This window comes from Arachis duranensis, chromosome 6 (genome assembly GCF_000817695.3).
Source record: "Arachis duranensis cultivar V14167 chromosome 6, aradu.V14167.gnm2.J7QH, whole genome shotgun sequence".
Classification (NCBI taxonomy): Eukaryota; Viridiplantae; Streptophyta; class Magnoliopsida; order Fabales; family Fabaceae; genus Arachis; species Arachis duranensis.
This window is the reverse complement of record NC_029777.3, coordinates 95635555-95655351: the sequence shown is the minus strand read 5'-3', so window position 1 is coordinate 95655351 and position 19797 is coordinate 95635555. Positions and strand designations below refer to the sequence as shown.

General features: G+C 35.8%; 2 protein-coding genes across 2 annotated transcripts; both read right to left on the bottom strand.

The window, feature by feature from the left end:
* Positions 1–1573: 1573 nt before the first annotated feature.
* On the bottom strand, positions 1574–2137 carry LOC127748519 (uncharacterized). The gene is made up of 3 exons (XM_052263105.1): positions 1967–2137; positions 1755–1889; positions 1574–1666 (listed from the first exon to the last, which is right to left on the bottom strand). Exons 1-3 carry the CDS (start codon positions 2135–2137, stop codon positions 1574–1576), a joined length of 399 nt encoding a protein of 132 aa, XP_052119065.1.
* A 14582-nt stretch (positions 2138–16719) lies between these two features.
* LOC107494818 (uncharacterized) lies at positions 16720–17351 on the bottom strand. The gene has a single exon (XM_016115854.3). It carries the CDS (start codon positions 17300–17302, stop codon positions 16883–16885), a length of 420 nt encoding a protein of 139 aa, XP_015971340.3. The 5' UTR covers positions 17303–17351; the 3' UTR covers positions 16720–16882.
* Between the last annotated feature and the right edge of the window lie 2446 nt (positions 17352–19797).

The window sequence follows — 19797 nt, the reverse complement described above, 5'->3', positions numbered from 1 at the left end:
GCGTTTAACGCTGGGATTTCTGAGGGGTGACTTTGAACGCCGGTTTGGGCCATCAAATCTTGGGCAAAGTATGGACTATCATATATTGCTGGAAAGCCCAGGATGTCTAATTTTCAACGCCGTTGAGAGCGCGCCAATTGGGCTTCTGTATCTCCAGAAAATCCACTTCGAGTGCAGGGAGGTCAGAATCCAACAGCATCTGCAGTCCTTTTTGGTCTCTGAATCAGATTTTTGCTCAGGTCCCTCAATTTCAGCCAGAAAATACCTGAAATCACAGAAAAATACACAAACTCATAGTAAAGTCCAGAAAAGTGAATTTTAACTAAAAACTACTAAAAATATACTAAAAACTAACTAGATCATACTAAAAACACACTAAAAACAATGCCAAAAAGCGTACAAATTATCCGCTCATCAACGTGCGATGACTTGTATAAGGAAAATGTGCTTCAACGTTGATACCTATGTATCTGACTACTATAAGAAGACTGCATACATCTCCTGCTACCAACATGTTGTGTTCCCTGTTAATGGACCAAACCTTTGGGACAGAACTCAATTCGAGGATGTGTTGCCTCCCACTTATAGAAAACCCATTGGGAGGCCAAAGAAGAAGAGGACACGAGCTGCTGATGAGCAATCAAATAGGACTGGCCTGTCTCGTGAAGGACAGCAACAAAAGTGTTCTTATTGTTTATGCTCTGGTCATAACAAAAAGGAGTTGTCCAAAGAAGCGCAAAGTAACTCCAAGTCCTGCTGTAAGTATATGTCATTTATTATTTGTTGGTGTGCTTACTGGTGTCTTCATCATTTTGGTATCTCAATTATTTGTTGCTCTGTCTTGTGTATAGGTTGACAATGCTGGTAATTCTGCTTCAAAGGGGAGGTCACAGAGAGGGGTCAAAAAAAGTGTGAGACTCTTTGCCAAGACACCTTCTAGTAAGGCTACTGAAAGTGGAAATAGGAAGCAGAAGGGAAACAACAACAAATCACCCTCACACCCAAAGAGAAATTTAGGTGTCAGCTCGCAGTAATCACAAGCTGTAGTGAAAAGGGCTAAAGTGGATCATTCACAAACTGCTTCTGCACCAGCCCCAACAACTACAAGGGAGAGCCCACTCCAGTGAAGAGGGTCAGCCAGTCCAACCTTAGGTTCATGGCCAGGACTCTACCAAGAGCATGGAAGAATGTGGAGTGATTTACTGTCACTTGTGAATTTATATGACTTGTGATACCTTTTGTATTTTGCATTTTGTATTCTGTTAGAAACTATGATTATTGGTTTCACTTTTTGTATCTGGAGGTGCTGCTACTTCAAAAACAATGTTTAGCATCTAGGTTTACTTATATTTCCAGTTTTTGGATATCTACATGACATCTATGTTGGTTAACTTCTGAACTATCGCCTATATAGGTCTAATGTTGAGGTTAATCCTTTATGTTATTCCTGTGTCAGTAATTCATTTAATCAAGGTTGCAAATAGTTACTTCAATGATGTTCCATGACAATGTAAACTAAACAGATAAAATTGGGTAACAATGAAGTTTCATTCAAAATCATTCAATCAACATCTTACATTTGATCCAACCCAATTCCTACAGCAACACTCCAAAATACAGACAACATATTGCCAACAAGCCTACACAAGCACCTATGTTCTGCAACCTTAATGCAGAAAAAACCTCACATTTCTTATCAGTGACAATTTTTCACACAATAAAATCATAGCACATGTCCATCCAACTAGAGCTACTGCTACTGCCATTGTCAACATCCTCTCAAGTGTTGTCACTTTACCCTTCAAGCATGTGATTTTCCTTTTCAATCGAGCAACTTCTTGCTCCTTTTCTGACTCTGCCCATACAAAGTACCCACACTCTTCTCCAATCTAGGCCAAAAGCAAAAGAAAATTCAAATCAGATAACCAAGTAACAACTAAACCCAACAATTACATTTTCTACTTACCCCATAGTTAACACAGCCCCAAAACCTCCTTTCGGGATTCTCTGCCGTTGATGAAGTCACAAGCACTGGCCTCTCCCTATAGTAACAAGTTGTTCTCCGTCGCCTCCCTTGGCTGCTGTTTCGATACGAAGCACTGCAACTACGCTCCGCCTGGGAGGCCTGCGAAGCCATGGACTCACCCACGACTACAACAGAGATGGCGATGGTGAGAAGAAGGGACAAGAGGTGCATTCTCAAATTAGGGTTCACCCATTTAAATTAATATTTCTTTTTTTTTGGTTTCTCAGTAACGGTCACTAGGAAAAACATTTTCCACAGTGGACAAAGTTAGCCACGTAGGCATCTACGTTAGTGTTCCGTCAGTGGATTTAACGGGAGGTAACATTGAATCAATTTTGGAACGTTGGGGACGTAAATAGGACGAATGAAATGTTAGGGACAATTATAGGATTTACCCCAAACGTTGGGGACAAAAATAATACTTTACTCTTCAATTAATTAAAAGAGTCATTTAGCTGAACATGTTCTCTCTGTGTAAAAAGTTAAGCATAGAAGTTTTGTTTTAATTCAATTTAGTTTGAAATTAAGCTAAGTTGTTTTATTGAGCATAATGTTAATGTTAATGGTTGTTTCTTAATTGCTAGTTAGTTTATTTTGTTAGCATGTAAAGTGGCTGGGAATTTCGAGTTGATTCTCTGAATGGATGTCTTAGTGTTTCACAATATGAGTATTTAAATTTTGGTAATATTCAGGGACAAAATTTGATTGATGACTTGGCTGAGGACATTCTTGGTGGCAGCAGACTTGGAAACAAATTCTGTGACTCTTCTGAGAGTCAAGTCCTTAGGAGTTCCTCAACAGATAAAGAGAGAGCAAACAATGTTGCTAAGATTAAAGTTGTGGTGTGCTTTGTGTTGCATGTTTCTCTTCTATGCTTCTTGTAGTTTACATTTTGTTTGATGCTAATCAATGTTCTTTTAATTACTTTGGCAGTTACATGTTGATTGAAAATGCTACTTGCTGCAGCAAGTTCTTAGTCGATAATGGCTTGGCTACTGTCAATGTGTATAGATTTTAAACTTTAAAGTTTTTTGAGTGTGCAAACAATGAATTAATTGATTCTAATTTAGATTTGAATTTTGTTTGGTGCATTTTAAGTTGTAAAATGATGCAAAGCATTGAGTACCACTTTTTTTTATTATGTATATTTTTCTTTAGTCAAACTTCAATGACACGAAAATTTGTCTGTAAATCAAATTTAATGGTAAATGTTCAATTGGTTTTTTTTACTAATTTGATTCAAATGGTTAAGTTTATTTATCGACACTAAATTAAAATAGTTGAAACTAGTTTTAATGCAACATGAGAAAACTATTGTAAATAAAGAATTATATAATTACAAAAATTGTTGTGAAAAGTCACAAAAGACAATGGTATTAAAACTGTTGTCAAAGACAACTACAAAATGGCAATGGTATTAAAACCGTTGCAAAAAAAAACAAAGGCAACGCTTTTAAACAATTGTCTTTGTGAATAACAAAACTACAACAATTTAAAACCGTTGTCTATCCAGTTATGGTTTTAAACCATTATGTCATAAAAGAGAACGGTTTTAAACTGTTGCCTATTCAGTAACGCTTCTAAACCGTTCTTTAAAAATTGTCAAAACCGTTGTCTATGCTAGTAACTATGGAAACGGTTTTTTGGTTGCCGTTGCCTTAGGTAAAAAATCGTTGCCTATGAGCATTATTAACGGCCGCATATACCACAGGTAAAAAATCGTTGCCAAAGCGCTACCTAAAGTTTTAAAAACGGTTTTTCGATCTATGGCAATGGTTTTTTACCAGTGCAAAAATCCTTATTTGTTGTAGTGATGGAAGTCAATGAAATTGGAACTGGGGTAAGAAAAGGTAAACTTTACCAACCAAGATGAACCGAAATGTAATCAAGACAAAAAGGAATAGTTCATAAAGCTTCCTTTGCTAACAAGGTTAACAATGCGGCTAAACATATAACTAAATATGACTACTCGCCATTACTCATCCAATATATCATAAATGGCTATTGAATAAATTCTACAGATGTAGGGTAACTGTTCACAGTATTATAAAATCTGATTAGTAATTTGATAATAATAATAAATACCGTTTCCAAATTTATGAAAAACTAAAAATTTAGCTAACATCATTGAGAAAAAAGGAAGAACCATGCGTGCACTACAAGAAAACATCTCTATTGCCACGTTTTTAAAGCGTGGTAAAAAGTTGAAAAAACGTGTCAATAGCTTTTCGCCACACTTTTTGAGCTACCGCCACGCTTTTGGTGACCTATCGCCACTCTTTTTTTCCGCCACGCTTTTTATAGATTGCCACATTTAAAAGCGTGGCCGTATGTAGGAGATACAGCCACGCTTTTAAAGCCTGGTGATAGCCTAATTAATTTAAAAAAATCATTATTTTGACTTTTCCTTCATCACTAGACTATAAATTTTTAGTCCTTTTTTATTACCAAACCTATAAATATAGTATGCAATTTTTATTACAAGAAAAACCAAACAGCAATTAGTGACATAATTTTTGCTATAATTATTTTATACATTAAAAAACTAATACTCAAATACAAAATAAATCTTGATCATCCAAATTAAAATACCCTAAATTCATATATATACCAATTAGTCCACCTTCATCATCATCCTCAGCACTCATAAAATTGAAATAAAATCTATGCTAATAATAACAATAACTAAGTGCAGCAGGCATATATGCATACACATCTTAATTCTTATAATATGAAAATTAAAATCGTACCAATATAGAGGTGTATATGTTCTTAATTTGAATGGTGGTAGAAATTTTCTAGAAACCTTGAGGAGCTAGCTAGATATGTGGCAACAAATTAATTAAAAATTAGTGAAGATGGATATTTATGAGAGCTTGATTTTCTTGTCATTGCCGCCATGGAGATGATGAAGCGCGGGAAACACAGAGTTGATGTCTTGGTGGGAATAGCGAATAACAGAATCCATGATGATGGCTGCTAAAATAACAAGATTGTTTGGTGCGGTTCTTGTTCTTGTTTTTTGTGGGTGCAGGTGGACACTCAACCATGGCCAGGATTCTGTGTTCTTCTGATGTTGGAGTCTTGAACCCTTCTTCTTCTTCTTCTTTCTCCTCCTCTTCTGGAACAATCTTGATGGGTTTGAGTGCTCTATGCTAGACTAATCTAACAATAAATAAGAGATTTTATTCAGAAACAAACACAATGAGTAAGTGAATATAATAAGTAAGAAACTCCTTAATTAAGAAAAACTCCTTACAATGAATAACATATTGATTGAGGCATCAATTATGACACTTCACAATGAATGGGGGCAAAATATTTAAGAGTTCATCAATTGGTACTGACAGCTACCTGAACTTTTAATTTTCAAGTTCATCAATTGATCAAGTGCAGATGCATAGAACACCACAAACTGCAACAAAATAAAGGCATTGATAATATATTTCACACAGCAGTACCAACTTGAGAGAGAGAGTACCTGGGTGAATTTTAACTTGTAGGTATTCAAAATAGTCCTTTAAAATGATCTCACTAGAACATCAAATACCTAATTAAGAATTTAATGAACATATAGAAGTTAAGTATATAGTACAAAGTAATTAAAGCAATATATGTAATGTATGAAAAATACCTCAAACAACCGGCCACTGCTTTGACAGGACTCAAGATGAAAAAAAGTTAGCTCAATCAAGCTATCTAATTTCTCAGCAATTGTGTTTCCCTCCAAGCTATCTAATTTCTCAGCTTACTGTTAACTGGGAACTATACACATAAGGAAATGGGTAAAAACACAATATTAGCATCACATCAAACCTAGTCCATTCAACACTGCTACACTAATTCTCTTATCCCATAGTGATTCAATCATGACATTCAATCTAAAGCATGAAAATGCATGAGTACTGAAAACCCAAGCGTGATATGGTTCATTTCAATCCAGAGCCACCAACAGCAATGTGTTAGATCATAGATGTTTGAAGTGGCGAATGTTTTAAGGTATAAACCAATAATTTTAATGGTCTACTAAAGTTTCTTTCTGAATGAGGATTTTAGCTTTTGATTATATTCTATCACTATAAGCCTGAGAAATAAGAGCAATAAAATAAACTAAATTATCACTCTGTTATTTGGACAGCAGTTGAAAAACCTAACGATCAGTTTCAGGGAACGCTACATTGTCACATTGACAATAAGTCAAGCAAAATATAGCAGAATAAAAAGATTAATGATAATTGGTTGAAATCAAAATCAAAACAAGGCTTAGTCACTTTTCAGTGATTTAAATTTCCAATTAGTTCATTTGTTTTCAATAGCAATAACACATCCAATCCAATCTTAGTCAATATAGACAATACACTTAAACGAATGCATTAAAAAAATGAAGAATAAAAGGGCAAGGTGGACTTTGTTGTGAAATTTCAGGATAATGTAATAAACCTGTCATAGTTAGTTGCTTCAGACTTGGTCCTCGCAAGAATTTGCCTACCGTCAGCTACTAACCCTACCACAACCTAAAATTGGAAGAAGATTCATGCATACATAAGAAAAGGTTCAAAAACATCCATGAGCAAGGATTTAAATCTGATGAAAAATTAACAGTAAGCTGACTGCAGAATAAGGATTCAAATATGATGTATGAGCAAGGCTTTGCCATGATAGGAAATGAGTTTCGTCCATGATCACTGCTATAAGAAAAATGATGAACTGGCCAAACTCTAATTATAAGTGAGCCAATATAATAAGTGTGTGTTAACATTTCAAGAAAAACTCAATATAATAAGTGAGCCAATATAATATATAAGTGAATCAAGCAAGAATCAGTGAGCCAATATAATAAGTAAGACTTTATTCTTTATTACTTAATCAACTATCTTGATACATAAAATCTAGTTGACAAGTGAATCAAGCAAGAATCAGTGAGCCAATATAATATATAGAGTAAATTACCAATTATACCCCCGAATTTGTAAAATGCTGACATAAATACCCCTAATATTAATTAACAACAATCGTACCCTTAAAAAATTTAAAAACGGTGCAAATCTGCCCAACTGTGAGGAGAACCCTTCTCCGTTAAACGGAGCTTGGTGATGTGGCAAACGGAAGTCCAACGTGGCATCCGTATTAGGCTCTCAATCCCTTCTCTCCCTTATATAGTATTAGCTGAGAACGTTTTCCCCAATTTGAGCAGCAAGGAAAACCCTAACCAGAGCCATGCATGGTGGAAGCAGAGTCATGTCAAATTGTAATCAAAAGACACAGTCTATGGAAAATTGTAGCTCTGAAGGGCTCGAAGAACATGTGAGCAAGCCATATGATGGGACATGCTTCTGCCGTCTTCAGTTGGTGGCCTTGAGGTCGAAGACGAGGAGAAACCCAGGAAGATGGTTTTTCAGGTGTCCTCTGTGGAAGGTATGTATGATTTTTCTGCTTCATTTCCCCCCCACCCCGGTTGAGAATTGAGCTTGATGAACTGTATCTGTGTTGGGCAGACGAAGAACACTGGGTGCCGTTATTTTCAGTGGATGGATGAAACTACTGAGGAATCTAATAGAGTAGAGGAATCCTCTAATAATAGCACAGTAGTATGCAATACATGTGGAGTCTTGAAAGGGAGGTTTACCAGTATTGAGACTGAGATGACACACATAGATGGAAAGATGTTGATATAGCAGATGAAGAGAGTTGAGTTGCTTCTGTGTTTCATTCTGGGTGGACTTGTACTGAGTTTATGTATGAGTTTGATTTGTTTGGTTAGATAGGACAAGGGATGACTGTAGGACATGGTTTATTAATGAATGTTAATTGTTATTATTGCTTAGAAGCTATGTTGACATTGTTGTGGCTATTTAGTCACTTGTTAAGGAATTGGATCTGTGTCTTGAATTCGATTGCATCACTAATGGAAGCATGAATTGAGTGAAGTGAATCTAACTAAAAAGGTAACTGAGATATGTAAACTAATTTCAAATAGACCTAAGAAATAAAAAATGGTAAAGGCACAAGATTAACTAATTGTTCTGCATAACATTAAGCATTAGAACTAATTGTTCCATTCAAAATACTATATACTGGCTAATCAGTCTTAATACCAGACATCAAAATACTCAAATTGTTTAACAAAAGGCAATAACCAACCATACTAAATATCAACATACAACCCAAAAATTAGATAAATCATTGCAACTAAATATCAACTTATAACCCAAAAGATCAACTACTTATGCACCCAAGTCTCCCTCAAGTTGACTGATTTGGCATGAACTTTGAGAACCTAGAAGTGGTTGCTTTAGATGCACCATTCATGGTTTCAGTTGACACAAATGGAGTCCTTGTGGAGTCTGAAACTCCTGAACCAGCAGCAGCATTTGTAGAAGGTGCAACGGGCCTTATCTGTGGGGGACTAAATGGTGGGTTAGGCCTTGGAGTGGCTGGTGGGCCTGGAGCTGTGGGCCTAACATTGGGTTGGGCTATTGGAGCTGTAGATGTGGGCCTCATAATCGGTTGGGCTAAAGGGTGTCTCCTAATAGGCATCTTTACCCTGGATCTTTCCTTGCTAGTAGATGCAACAGCAGCCGCAGCAGCATTGGAGGGAGTTTTAGAACTTGGTGCTCTCCTTGCAGGGTTGGATCTAGCAGCTCTCCCTCATTCACCATGACTTGTTGAACCGGATGTGTTCATGTTGGCCTGCAATAAATTAAGTCTAATTAGTACATGTGAATTTACTATCAACAGCAATTATTGAGAAATGAGCTACCTCTTCATCAGCTTCAGACTGTGGGTGGCCTTGGGTGAGCTCCTCTTCAACTGCATCCATGGTTTCTTCCCAAAACATCTCCTGCTCTAAGTCTGACATGTCTTATAAGCCCCTAGGTGGCACAATTCCTCCTGCTGCCCCCTAAAATAACCCTTCAGAAATGCTACATCAAGGCATAGGAAAGGCCTACATCCTTGCTTAAATCCCCTCTTGCAGGCATCTAGACAGATGTATAGACTTATAAACTTAGGCAGACCCTTTTGTTGTGGGGTTGTGCTCATACGGCAAGTGGATCCTGGATTGGCCTTACGCAGCTCAATCAAGTAAGTCCTTAACTTCAAATATTGTTCTTTTTTTGTGCCCTCGATGACATCCTTAGCCTTCTCCATTGCCCTAAACATCATCCTCTCTCCGACACAAATATCAAACTCAAATTTGAATATATCTCGAGCCTCTCTATGGGACAAGTTGGGACATACCCTAATCTTGCTAATCAACTCCTCGGCCACCCATTTACAAGTTACTGACCTGCTTTTATTACTCCTATGACATGTATGCTCATCGACCAATATTTTTATTTGGTAACTAGGTGGCTGGTTTCTCTTTGCACAGTAAACTTCCCATGGACAAGTTTCGTTGTAACAGATGACCCTGCACCTATGTGGTTCAACCTTGAGAAAAAATGCCTCTCTGCCCATCTGAATACTATACTTCCTGACTGCATCCTTAAACTGCTGCATCGTGCCAAACTCTATTCCTAACTCCAGTCTAATTTTGCCAAACTTTGTATCAGGATTATGCTGAGGGAATACTGGAATTTCATCCTCAGAGTCAGAACCTAGTGGGGTGTGCAACTCTTCAGAATGATATTGATATTCAGTAGGCTCTTCATCATGGTCATTTGGGTTAGGAACAACCACCCTTGGGGCCTGATTCTCTTCCCTAGGTGGCAGAATCCTCTGCCCAGATGGACGGGGTCTTCGATGAATCCTCCGACCTTGAACCCCACAAGAGGCATCCTCATCTAATTCAACAACATTACGCATTCATATGATTAGGTTATTAATTAACGGACAGTTTACGGCAACTACATTTACAATCCAAAAAAACAACATTACTACTAGGATCTACAATTCATATACTAACCAACATGTGCTTCACTATTGTTTTGTGGTGCAGGTTAATCTCTACCAGATGGTTGGGGCCTCGCATGTTTCTTCTTGCATTTTCTTCCCCTGCCATCAACTTCTTCAGCATTAGATAGCCTCCCATGGTCTTCAACATGTGTCTGCTGATTGTCTCCTAAATTGGGGACCTCATTTTCAATTGTTAGCCTGAGTTTGATTAGAAAGGTTTTCAGTAGCAGCCTCCTCTGGCAATGCTTCATCATACCCCCTTTTGTTCAACGTTGGTTCATCCTCTTCTTGTAGTTGCTCCTCGTGCTGTGGGGGATCCTCTTGTTCATTTCCTTCATTTAATAAAGGAGCTCCCTCTACTTCTGTATGTTCAGATCCTTCCTCCTCTTCATTTTGTTGGGGTTCTTGGTCATGATTTGCTGATCTTTTAAATTCGTTAGCAAAAACCTCAGCCTCATCAACATACTCGGGATCCGCATCAACTGGATGCTCAAAATACAAGTGGACTCTGTTTTTATTCCTCTGTGCAGCATCACACATCTTAACCACATCGACATCCCTTCCGAGCACCCGTAACCCGTTAGCTAAATCCATCCCTGGCTCCAACCAATAAACTTCATTATACCTAGTATAACCTAAATCTAGAAACAAGCCTTCAACAAGGAATAGATTACAAGTATCAACATGCACCCTTTCGATGATACTCACTAAACCACCATTATACTCCAGCACACCATCTGCATCCTTCTCTAACCAACCCCGATGGTGATAAACAAATGTGATATGCGTAGCCATCTAACAAAATTTATTAAAAAAGTCATAATCAACTAACACAACACATGAAAACACCATCATCATACCCCCATTGCAAACCCCAAACGACTGATAATAACAACAATGCAAACATAAAATGCTTACCAAAATCTTGGTTGATCGACGGCGACTTCTTCACTCCGTATCAACGCCAAATGTGATACTTCATGTGACGTTGCCAAATCCAAGAAACGAATATAAAGCGACAACAGACGAAGAGAAACAGAGACGACCACCCACAAACTCTTCACTTTCGCGCGTCAACAAGGTCTTAGTTAAATATGGTGTTTCACTTAGGGTTAATTTGGTCATTTCATTTGAATTGGGCAATTAGGGTTTGTTGAATTGGGGATACATGGACAAAACGGGGTTGATAGCCTAATACGGATGCCACGTTGGATTTTCGTTTGTCACATCACCAAGCTCCGTTTAACGGAGAAGGGTTCTCCTCACAGTTGGGCAGATTTGCACCGTTTTTTAATTTTTTAAGGGTTCGATTGTCGTTAACTAATATTAGGGGTATTTATGTCAGCGTTTTACAAATTCGAGGGCATAATTGGTAATTTATTCTAATATATAAGTGTGTGTTAACATTTCAAGAAAAACTCAGTATAAGTCACAACACAATGCAGTGAAGATGATTGGGTTTGTTTTATTCCTATGCTGCTAGACAAAAATATATCAAACCTGCTGCAACAATTCTAAAACTTAATTTGACCAAACATTGAACAAGGTCAAACTAAATATTAAATAGTTACCTTCAATGACTCAGGGGAACCCTCTGCAACAGGAAGATTTTGACGGCCTGGGATCTCACACTATCCTTTTTGCGTAGTGAAAACACAAATCAAGAACATGTTCAAGAAACATATTAAAAAAAGATGTTATTATCATGGAAAATTGGAAGCTAGAAAACACATACTAAAAGCAAAGCATTTTGGGTAGCATCTGTGGTAGCAATATTACCAAAAATGGTGGTAAAACCCAGCACCTCCACCTCACGGCATTGAAATGGCATCATAATCGCCATGCCATCATCTGCATAACCATCAAAAGACTAATTCCTTTTCTAATTTTTCACTTCATAAGAATTATTAAACGCACATATATCCTTCAGCACAACAGATTGAAGAACATTAAAAATTAATTTTCATACTTCCAATCTAAAGCATGATAATAACGTAATCTATAATCTAAATTACGTCAAAAACTAATTAGCTTTAGAAAACTAAAAAGAAACAAATTAAAAAAATTCCAAAAACAAATTAAAAAGAAAAAGTAAAATTTTGTTACCAGTTTTTGTTGTTCGCGTAGGTTATCAGCACCAGAGTAGCGATCTTCCATGTACTCCCTCCTCCCTCTCTTGTAATAAATTGAGAAGGCATCACGCTCCTCCTCCACAACATCACGCGGCGCCGCAGCAGAGGGTGTGGGCGGAATCCCAAAGGCCAATGAGCTAACAGGTATATCAAGCCTAGCAGGCCTTTTCCTCTTCAAAACGGTGTCGTTTGGTGACGTAGCGGAAGCTGAAACGACAGCAACACCGGAAAGTGAAGCGAGAATAGCGGTTTGGGAAGACGAAGACACAAGGGCGAAGAAGGAGAAGAAGGAGAAGGAGAAGAAGAAGAAGCGGGAGAAGAGGAAGGCGATGCCGTAGCTGGGACTCGCGAAGGCATCATGAGAGGGAAAACGAACTCACCACCGCTGCTACCGTCCTGAGTGTCTGTGTGAGAAGGATGGAGGAGGAGTGCTCGAACAAGAAAACGAGGGAGAGAACGAGGCACTGCTGCTGTGTGAATTAGGGTTAGGGGAATGGGGGAACAAGGGTTTTGTTAGTCCGTTCTCACTCATACACAAAAAATAAATTTTTTTTGAAACCTTTTGGCCACGCTTTTGAAGCGTGCCAAAAAAATTACAAGAAGCGACCACACGTTTTTAAAACGTCACCATAATAAAATTCTATCGCCACGCTTTAAAAGCGTGCCTGTTTCTCTCTATAGCCACGCTTTTTAAGCGTGACAAAAAAGCGTGGCTACATCTCGAATCAATTGCCACATAAAAGCGTGGCCGTAGACCCTTTTCGCCACGCTTTTTAAGCGTAACAAGAAAAATGTGGTTAAATCTGTAATCAATCACCACCTTCATAAAAGTGTGGCCATAGACCATAAAAGCGTGGCAAGAAAAAAGCGTGGCCATAGACCTTTTTCTTGTAGTGGTGGTGGAAGCAACGAAAATGGCAGCAGTAGAGGTTGGAGGAGATAGTGGTAGATTCAACCAATATTAACTCATTTTAATTCCTCCAACTATTCCAGTTCGATTACTAATATTTTACTAAACACAAAAAATATTAAAATTAAACCAATCAGTTATTATAAGAAAAATCAAACTAAAAATATTTATCAACTCAATAAGCTATTATTAATAAGTCACTTATATAGAGACATTAGCGATGCGAAAGACTTTACCGGTGTGGTGGCAGCGGCGGGGGACACTTGAAGATGAGGAATGTAGGGTTAGAGTTTAGCAAATACCAACAATGTCAAAAAAATGGGATAAGGGAAGAAGACATACCTAGATGAAAGAGGAAGGGTAGTGTCGTAGCTGACAGAAGCAAGTGCTGGCAACAGCAAATGACGGAGGCAGCAACTTGCAGGGAGAAACAAGTTCCTTCATCGTAAAAATAAGCTCCAGGTGGACGTTCCTCGACGACGACAATGGTTGGAGTCATGGGAAGCGGTTGGCGATGGCGAAACGATGGCAAACGGTGGTGATGCGGGTTGACGGCGAGAGAGAACGAAAAAGGAGAGAGAAGTGATGTTGATGATGTTACAAAAATGAGAGAAGGGTTCGTAAATTTGAATTTAGGGTCCATTTTACCGGAGAATTTACCGCCGAAAAAATTCTCCAGTATCATATAGCCTGTGATCAAAATGGCACGTTTCATTTAATTACCTTACTGTCGGATTTTTTGCCCCAAAATCTGACGATCAAATGCGATCCCGCTAAACTTTTTTTTTTGCACCATTTGTTATCGTTGGATTTAGGGTCAAAAATATATATCCAACAGTATCGTATCATGGATGATTAATTTAGTGTTGCAACCATCGCAAAATCCGCTGGTAAATTCAACGGTAATAAACAACGCTAAATTCAAAGATAATCAACGTTTTTCTTATAATAAAAAATGATATTTCTTATAACTTCTCAATTGTTAATCAGATCACCTCAACCAAGTGAGATTCTTCTTAAAAGGAAGAACAAAAAAAAAGGAAAAAAACTTACAAGAAACATGACAAGAATAATACTTTTAAAAAGTGATTTGCCAAAAATAATATTCTGCAGTGAGATAATAAACATATAACATGTCATATTCAAAATATAGTTTTACTAAGGCCGATAATCAAATGAACTATTTATGCGTATTAAGAGAAAGAAAATCCAATATATATTCTACTTCCACGTGTTTAAATCACATTGTTTTATATTTAATACAAAAAATTACACAATGCTTTAGATATTTAAATAAAATCATTTTTTGAAGTTAATTAATTTAAGAATAAAAAATGTTAAAGAGTTATCATAATTTATTATTTTTTGTCATCACTTTTAGTCTTTAATTCAATTTTTTTAGTTTAATAATTCAATAACATAATTTATCTATATTTTTAAATATTAATGATTAATTAAAAACTAAACTAATAAATTCTAATGACCGTTTAGTATTTTTCTTAAAACTATATTGTCATTGTAGTTCTGAATAGTGGATCATGATGTGAACGCCATTGTTCATTGACAAATGCGGATTTTGATGTATAAAATACTATATCCACTTCTCAAGTTAGATATTGTAACAGAATCACAAGAAACAAAGTAACAAAAATATCTATGATACCCAACAAATATCTTCTGAAGAAATTGTAATGGAACCACGAAGAAAGTAACGAAAATATCTATTGTACCTATAGACAAAAACTAAACTAAAAGCAATAAATGTTATGGGAAGAAAGGGATTCAAAGAAGGAATAAGGAGGAAATTTTGGCATAAATGAAATCCAGCGTATAAATTAACTTTTGTGTAGATATATGCTATGATATATTCCTAAATATAGAACCGATCGAGTTAGTTCAATGAAAAATTACTGTGTTGTTTTTCAATCATGATTTAAATAATGTTTCCGATGACATCAATTTTGTCTCATTTATTAATAAATGGACGACCTTAGCTATGAATGAAGTTAAAAGTTAATTACTCACCAATCATAGTTTAAATGGACGAGTGAGCTGACCACTCAACCAACTCAAGTTGATTTTTTGTTACAATGATATATATCTTTTATTTTGATGGGATAGCAGTATGAAACAACTTTATTTATTGCTGGGTTTTAAGATGAGTGAAAAAATGCGGCACAAATGGAGAATCCATTTTTTTTGTTTTTTAAAGTAATGTACAAATATTTACTATAATGGTAGGATTTTTTTAAATAAATAATTTAATTTTTTAAATAAATAATTTATTTTTTTATTTATTGAAATAAAAAATTTGGAAACACTTCATGTTTTTGCGTTCTATTTACATATCTCGTTTACTAAACGAGATTAGATATATATTTATGCTGCTATAAATATTGGGCGAGAGAAATATGTTCATCCAGATGTATGAGATAGAGTTTTTATTGATACTAGATGAGATGCTATGACCGAATTAATATGAGACATGTTTGCATCTTAATCCTACCATGCGTCGAAAAGTAATAGAAAAATTAATTTCTATGAGATTTCGAAATGAGACGGATAAGGTTGTTAAGTGTGCAGAAAAAATATAAGTTATACAGGTAAATCTTATTGTATGTGGTATTAGTTTTTTCTAGTACTTTGTATTAATTTTATTATTTCCTACATTAGTTTTATGTATTGGTATCCTAATAAATGAGTTGATTATACACATCTTATTTATAATATATTTTGTTTACGAGATAAGCTTTATTACATAATACATGTACATTCATGACATCTTAATCGGTATAATGTCTTATATTATTAATTTACAGGATAAACGAAATATGTAATAAGATAAAAAAAACATAAATTATCTCTAAATTATCTATTTCAGTAAATAGAAAAATTAAATTATTTATTTAAGAAAAATCCTATACTTGTCTAGCTCCATATATTTTCTTTATTTTATTTTGCTTTCTTAAGTAAACGATAAATAAAGTTGTTTTTAATAATTAAAAATAACAAAAATAATATTTGATAAAGTTATATTAAAATCTTTAATAATAACAATAATAGATATAAATATATTAACTATTGAAATCATTCATTAATAAAAAGGTGAATTATGATTTTATTTAAAATATATAGTTAGATTAATCTTTTTAATTTTAAAAAACACAAATTGATTTTGAAAGTCATCTTATAAAATACTTTGAAAACATATAAAGCATGCATTGTACAAAAATTGATAAAATGTTAAAAACTTAGTATGTTAATTAACTTTTGAACAAAAGTAGTTCATCTTCTAAAATAATTATAATTGAACAATTTTAAAAAGAAAAAATCTAAGAAACTAATATTAATTCAGTTAATTAGTTTAAAATTCATCTAACAATTGAAAAAGAAAAGAACATTAGAAAGAAACGTCTAAAAATAAAAATAATAAACATTTAAAATTTAAATAAAAAGAATAACTGAACATAAAATTAAATAAAATCAATTTAGAATTTATCATTTAAAATTTAGAGTAGTTTTTCAAAAGATGGTGAATGAGAGAACTTGTTTGATTTATTGGTTGAAATTAGCAGATTCGATATTAACTATCTACTGGATTTTTTAAAAATAAAAAATGAAATTAAAGTTCAGTGAGTTTTTATTAACAAAAATTATCCACTTATATTTCTGAAAAAGAGGAGCTGTTGTGCTTATTAGGCTATGTTGCAACAAACAATATAGTAGCAGACTTACCTGTCAACACAAAACCGCATATATAATATATATCATAGTAATAATTCTGCACAAAGTGTCAAAATTGACACGAGTTTTGCACTACCTAGCAGTATTACAAACTTATTAACGAGTTCACCATGAATTATTATGCCCCCAGCAGCATCTAAAATTAATCATGCACATCCTTGTGCTCGATCATCATCAATTCTTTTCTTGAAACTTGTTGGGTATGGATTCATTACTGTTTACTCGCTCAAGCGATAAACGTTCTTGAACCATAGATATGTAAATTTTTGCTTTTATGTCGACGCTTTCGTCTGCCGGCACGCCATAGAACTCTTCCAAACGGCTCATCAAGTCACCACCGCCCCTGCCATCAGCTACAATGATGGAAACCTTTGGATTCGGCTTCGCCTGCGACACGGCATAGTCTTGATGGTGGTGGACAACACCGAAAGAGGAGGGAGAAGACGACGACAAAGAAGAAGAAGGAGAAGAATGATTTGGCTTATTAACCTTTGTAGTTGTTGTTGGGGAAGACTTTGTTGTTTGTGATTTGTAGAAAGGTGCTAATTTTCCTTTCAAGAAGCCTCTGTTGGTGCGCTTACGGTTTGCCTCCATTTTTTTGTTCGTTTTCAAGAACAATAAGACTATGTAAGTTATATGAAGGATCGTTATACGGTGTGAAGTGTAGTAGTTCAAGAGTGTGCTGGTATATATATTTGCTCTCTTGTTAATTATTGGTGTCCTTTTTTGGTTGAATTGGATAAGCATATGAGTAACGAGCATATGATTCCTGACCAATATTAAAGATATTAACTAAAATTATAAAAGTTTGATGTCTCATGTGAGATGTTGACAGGAACCAAGCATGTCTTACAAAATCTTATACTAGTGTGCATACCTTTGTCATAAAATACGTCACTATAATATTTGTTCGTCAGAGACAACATTTAGAAAGTGTTGCTTAAAGATTAAAAACGAATTACCTTTACTCTATAGCAACACTTTTCGATTTGAGACAACGCTTTGGGAGCCTTGCTGATGTGGCCATTGCATTAGATCAAAGCAACGCTTTTGAAAGTAACTCTTCAAAAAGTGTTTCCTATTGATGCCGGGACGTCGCTTGAGCCACCAATCTTGGCGATGTTAACAACTTCACTATGGTGAAAGTAGCCAAGAACCCATTTTGGTTGGCTAAGTCAAGGATGCACCTGTTACTCTCAAAGAGTCTAGAGGAAAATAAGCACACAGTTTATTTCATATATAACTCAATCAACTCAACTTCATAAGCAAAAGAGGTACATATGCATATTTATATTAGTAAGAGAGGGGAACCTTCATGACTTAGACGATGTGGGACTAACTCATAACACAATATAATAATATATGCTAAACTAGACTACTTTAATTAACAATACAAGTGTAAAGATATATGCTCCTGCATCATTCTCCCTGGGTTGGAAAGAGCTCCTACATTATCCTCCCTGGGTTGAAAACGGCTCATCTCGTATTGGCAAAAGATTCCATTGGTGAGTGCGTCTGGTCTTGAAAGATGTGAAAGACATAGCTCAGCTTGATTCTTTTGACCATCTACATGTTGTAAAGGAGTTAATACGATCTTCTTGCCATCTTTGATAAAAGCATATGTAGTTTTGAAACCATCATGAATAGCTCGACGATCATATTGTCAAGGATGTCCTAACATTAGGTGACACGCGTCCATCGGGATGATGTAACACTACACACTTTATCTTTGTATTTACTTCCCAGAGAAAATTGGACTAAACATCGTTTTGTGACTTTAACTTCATTCTCTTTTTTTTAACCAATGCAACTTGTAAGGACGAGGATGTAACTCAGTTGGAAGCTTCAGTTTGTGTACCATATAATTTCAGACAACATTTTCACAACTTTCGCTATCTATGATGACCTTGCAAACCTTCTCTTCAACTGTGCATCTTGTGTAAAAGATGTTGTGGCATCGCCAACTCTCGTCTTCTATTACCCTTACAGTATTCAAGCTTCGACAAATTACTAAAGCTTCTCTACAATCGGCTGGAACTTCTTCAATAGCATAGTTAACCTAGCCTTCCTCCTCTTGCTCTTGCTCCTAAATTGGTTCTTCGTTAACCTCTTCCTAGACAAGAGTGATAACCCTTATGTTTGGACAATCCACAACAATATGCCCAAAACCTTGACATTTGAAGCATTTCTTACCTGATGATCTACGCTCCTTGTTGCTTTTATAAGATCCTGTGTTCATTTCTTGTTGAACATCAAGGATGACTTCTTTGTCCATCGGCGACTGAGTGTTATTTCTGTGTTCTTTGCTTTTCAACCTTTAATGACAACCTAATGACATCATCCAAGGTCCAATATGGTTGCAGTTGAACGATATCAAAAATTTCTGTATTTAGTCCTCCAAGATAACGAGCAACAGTTTGTTCTTCAGGCTCTTGAATGTCACACTTTATAAGCAACTCTTCAAAATCCATTGTATATTCTTCTATAGATAATGACTTTTGCCCCAAATTATGAAATTTGATGAAGGTGTCTTGCCTGTAATGTTCAGGAAGAAACTTGCGCTTGATCTCACGATGCATTTTACCCATGTCTTGACCTTTCTTCTTCCTTCTCTTTCTCGCCAACACTTGAGATTCTCCCACCATACTGATGCATGCTTCTTCAAAATCATCTGGTTGTAGTATCCCTTCAAACTCAGGAATATCAATTTTGATTCCTAAGCCTTTAGCTTTGTGAGTTGTGTTGTGTCATGTTCTTCATGTGGACAAATCTTCAGATGGAGAAGAATAATAAAAGGGATTTGCATTATCCTCTTCACTAGAAGAACTGTCGTTACTCCGCTTGTCATGATTATTTTGAGCAGCTTCATATTTTGCAAGTTGCTCTTGCAACTCCTTAACTTGACGGCGTAACTCTTCCATTTCAATCTCTTGAGTAGTTCTACGCTTTGGAGCCATCTTTTACTACTATGCAATGAGTTTGATGCTTAGGTGTCGATGTTATGAAGATGATGATGCACAATGATGATGGGAATGCACCAATGGTGATAATGATGGGAATGAACGAAGATAATCACCAACAGAAAAGGC

Bases quoted from the DNA above. Each gene is read 5' to 3' on its own strand.
- LOC127748519 (XM_052263105.1), bottom strand. From the start codon at position 2,137: ATGGCTTCGCAGGCCTCCCAGGCGGAGCGTAGTTGCAGTGCTTCGTAT. The intron at 1,890-1,966 runs GTAAGTAGAAAA...CTTTTGGCCTAG, and splicing joins GGGGCTGTGTTAACTATGGG to ATTGGAGAAGAGTGTGGGTA. The intron at 1,667-1,754 runs GTAGCTCTAGTT...TTCTGCATTAAG, and splicing joins TGTTGACAATGGCAGTAGCA to GTTGCAGAACATAGGTGCTT.
- LOC107494818 (XM_016115854.3), bottom strand. From the start codon at position 17,302: ATGGAGGCAAACCGTAAGCGCACCAACAGAGGCTTCTTGAAAGGAAAA.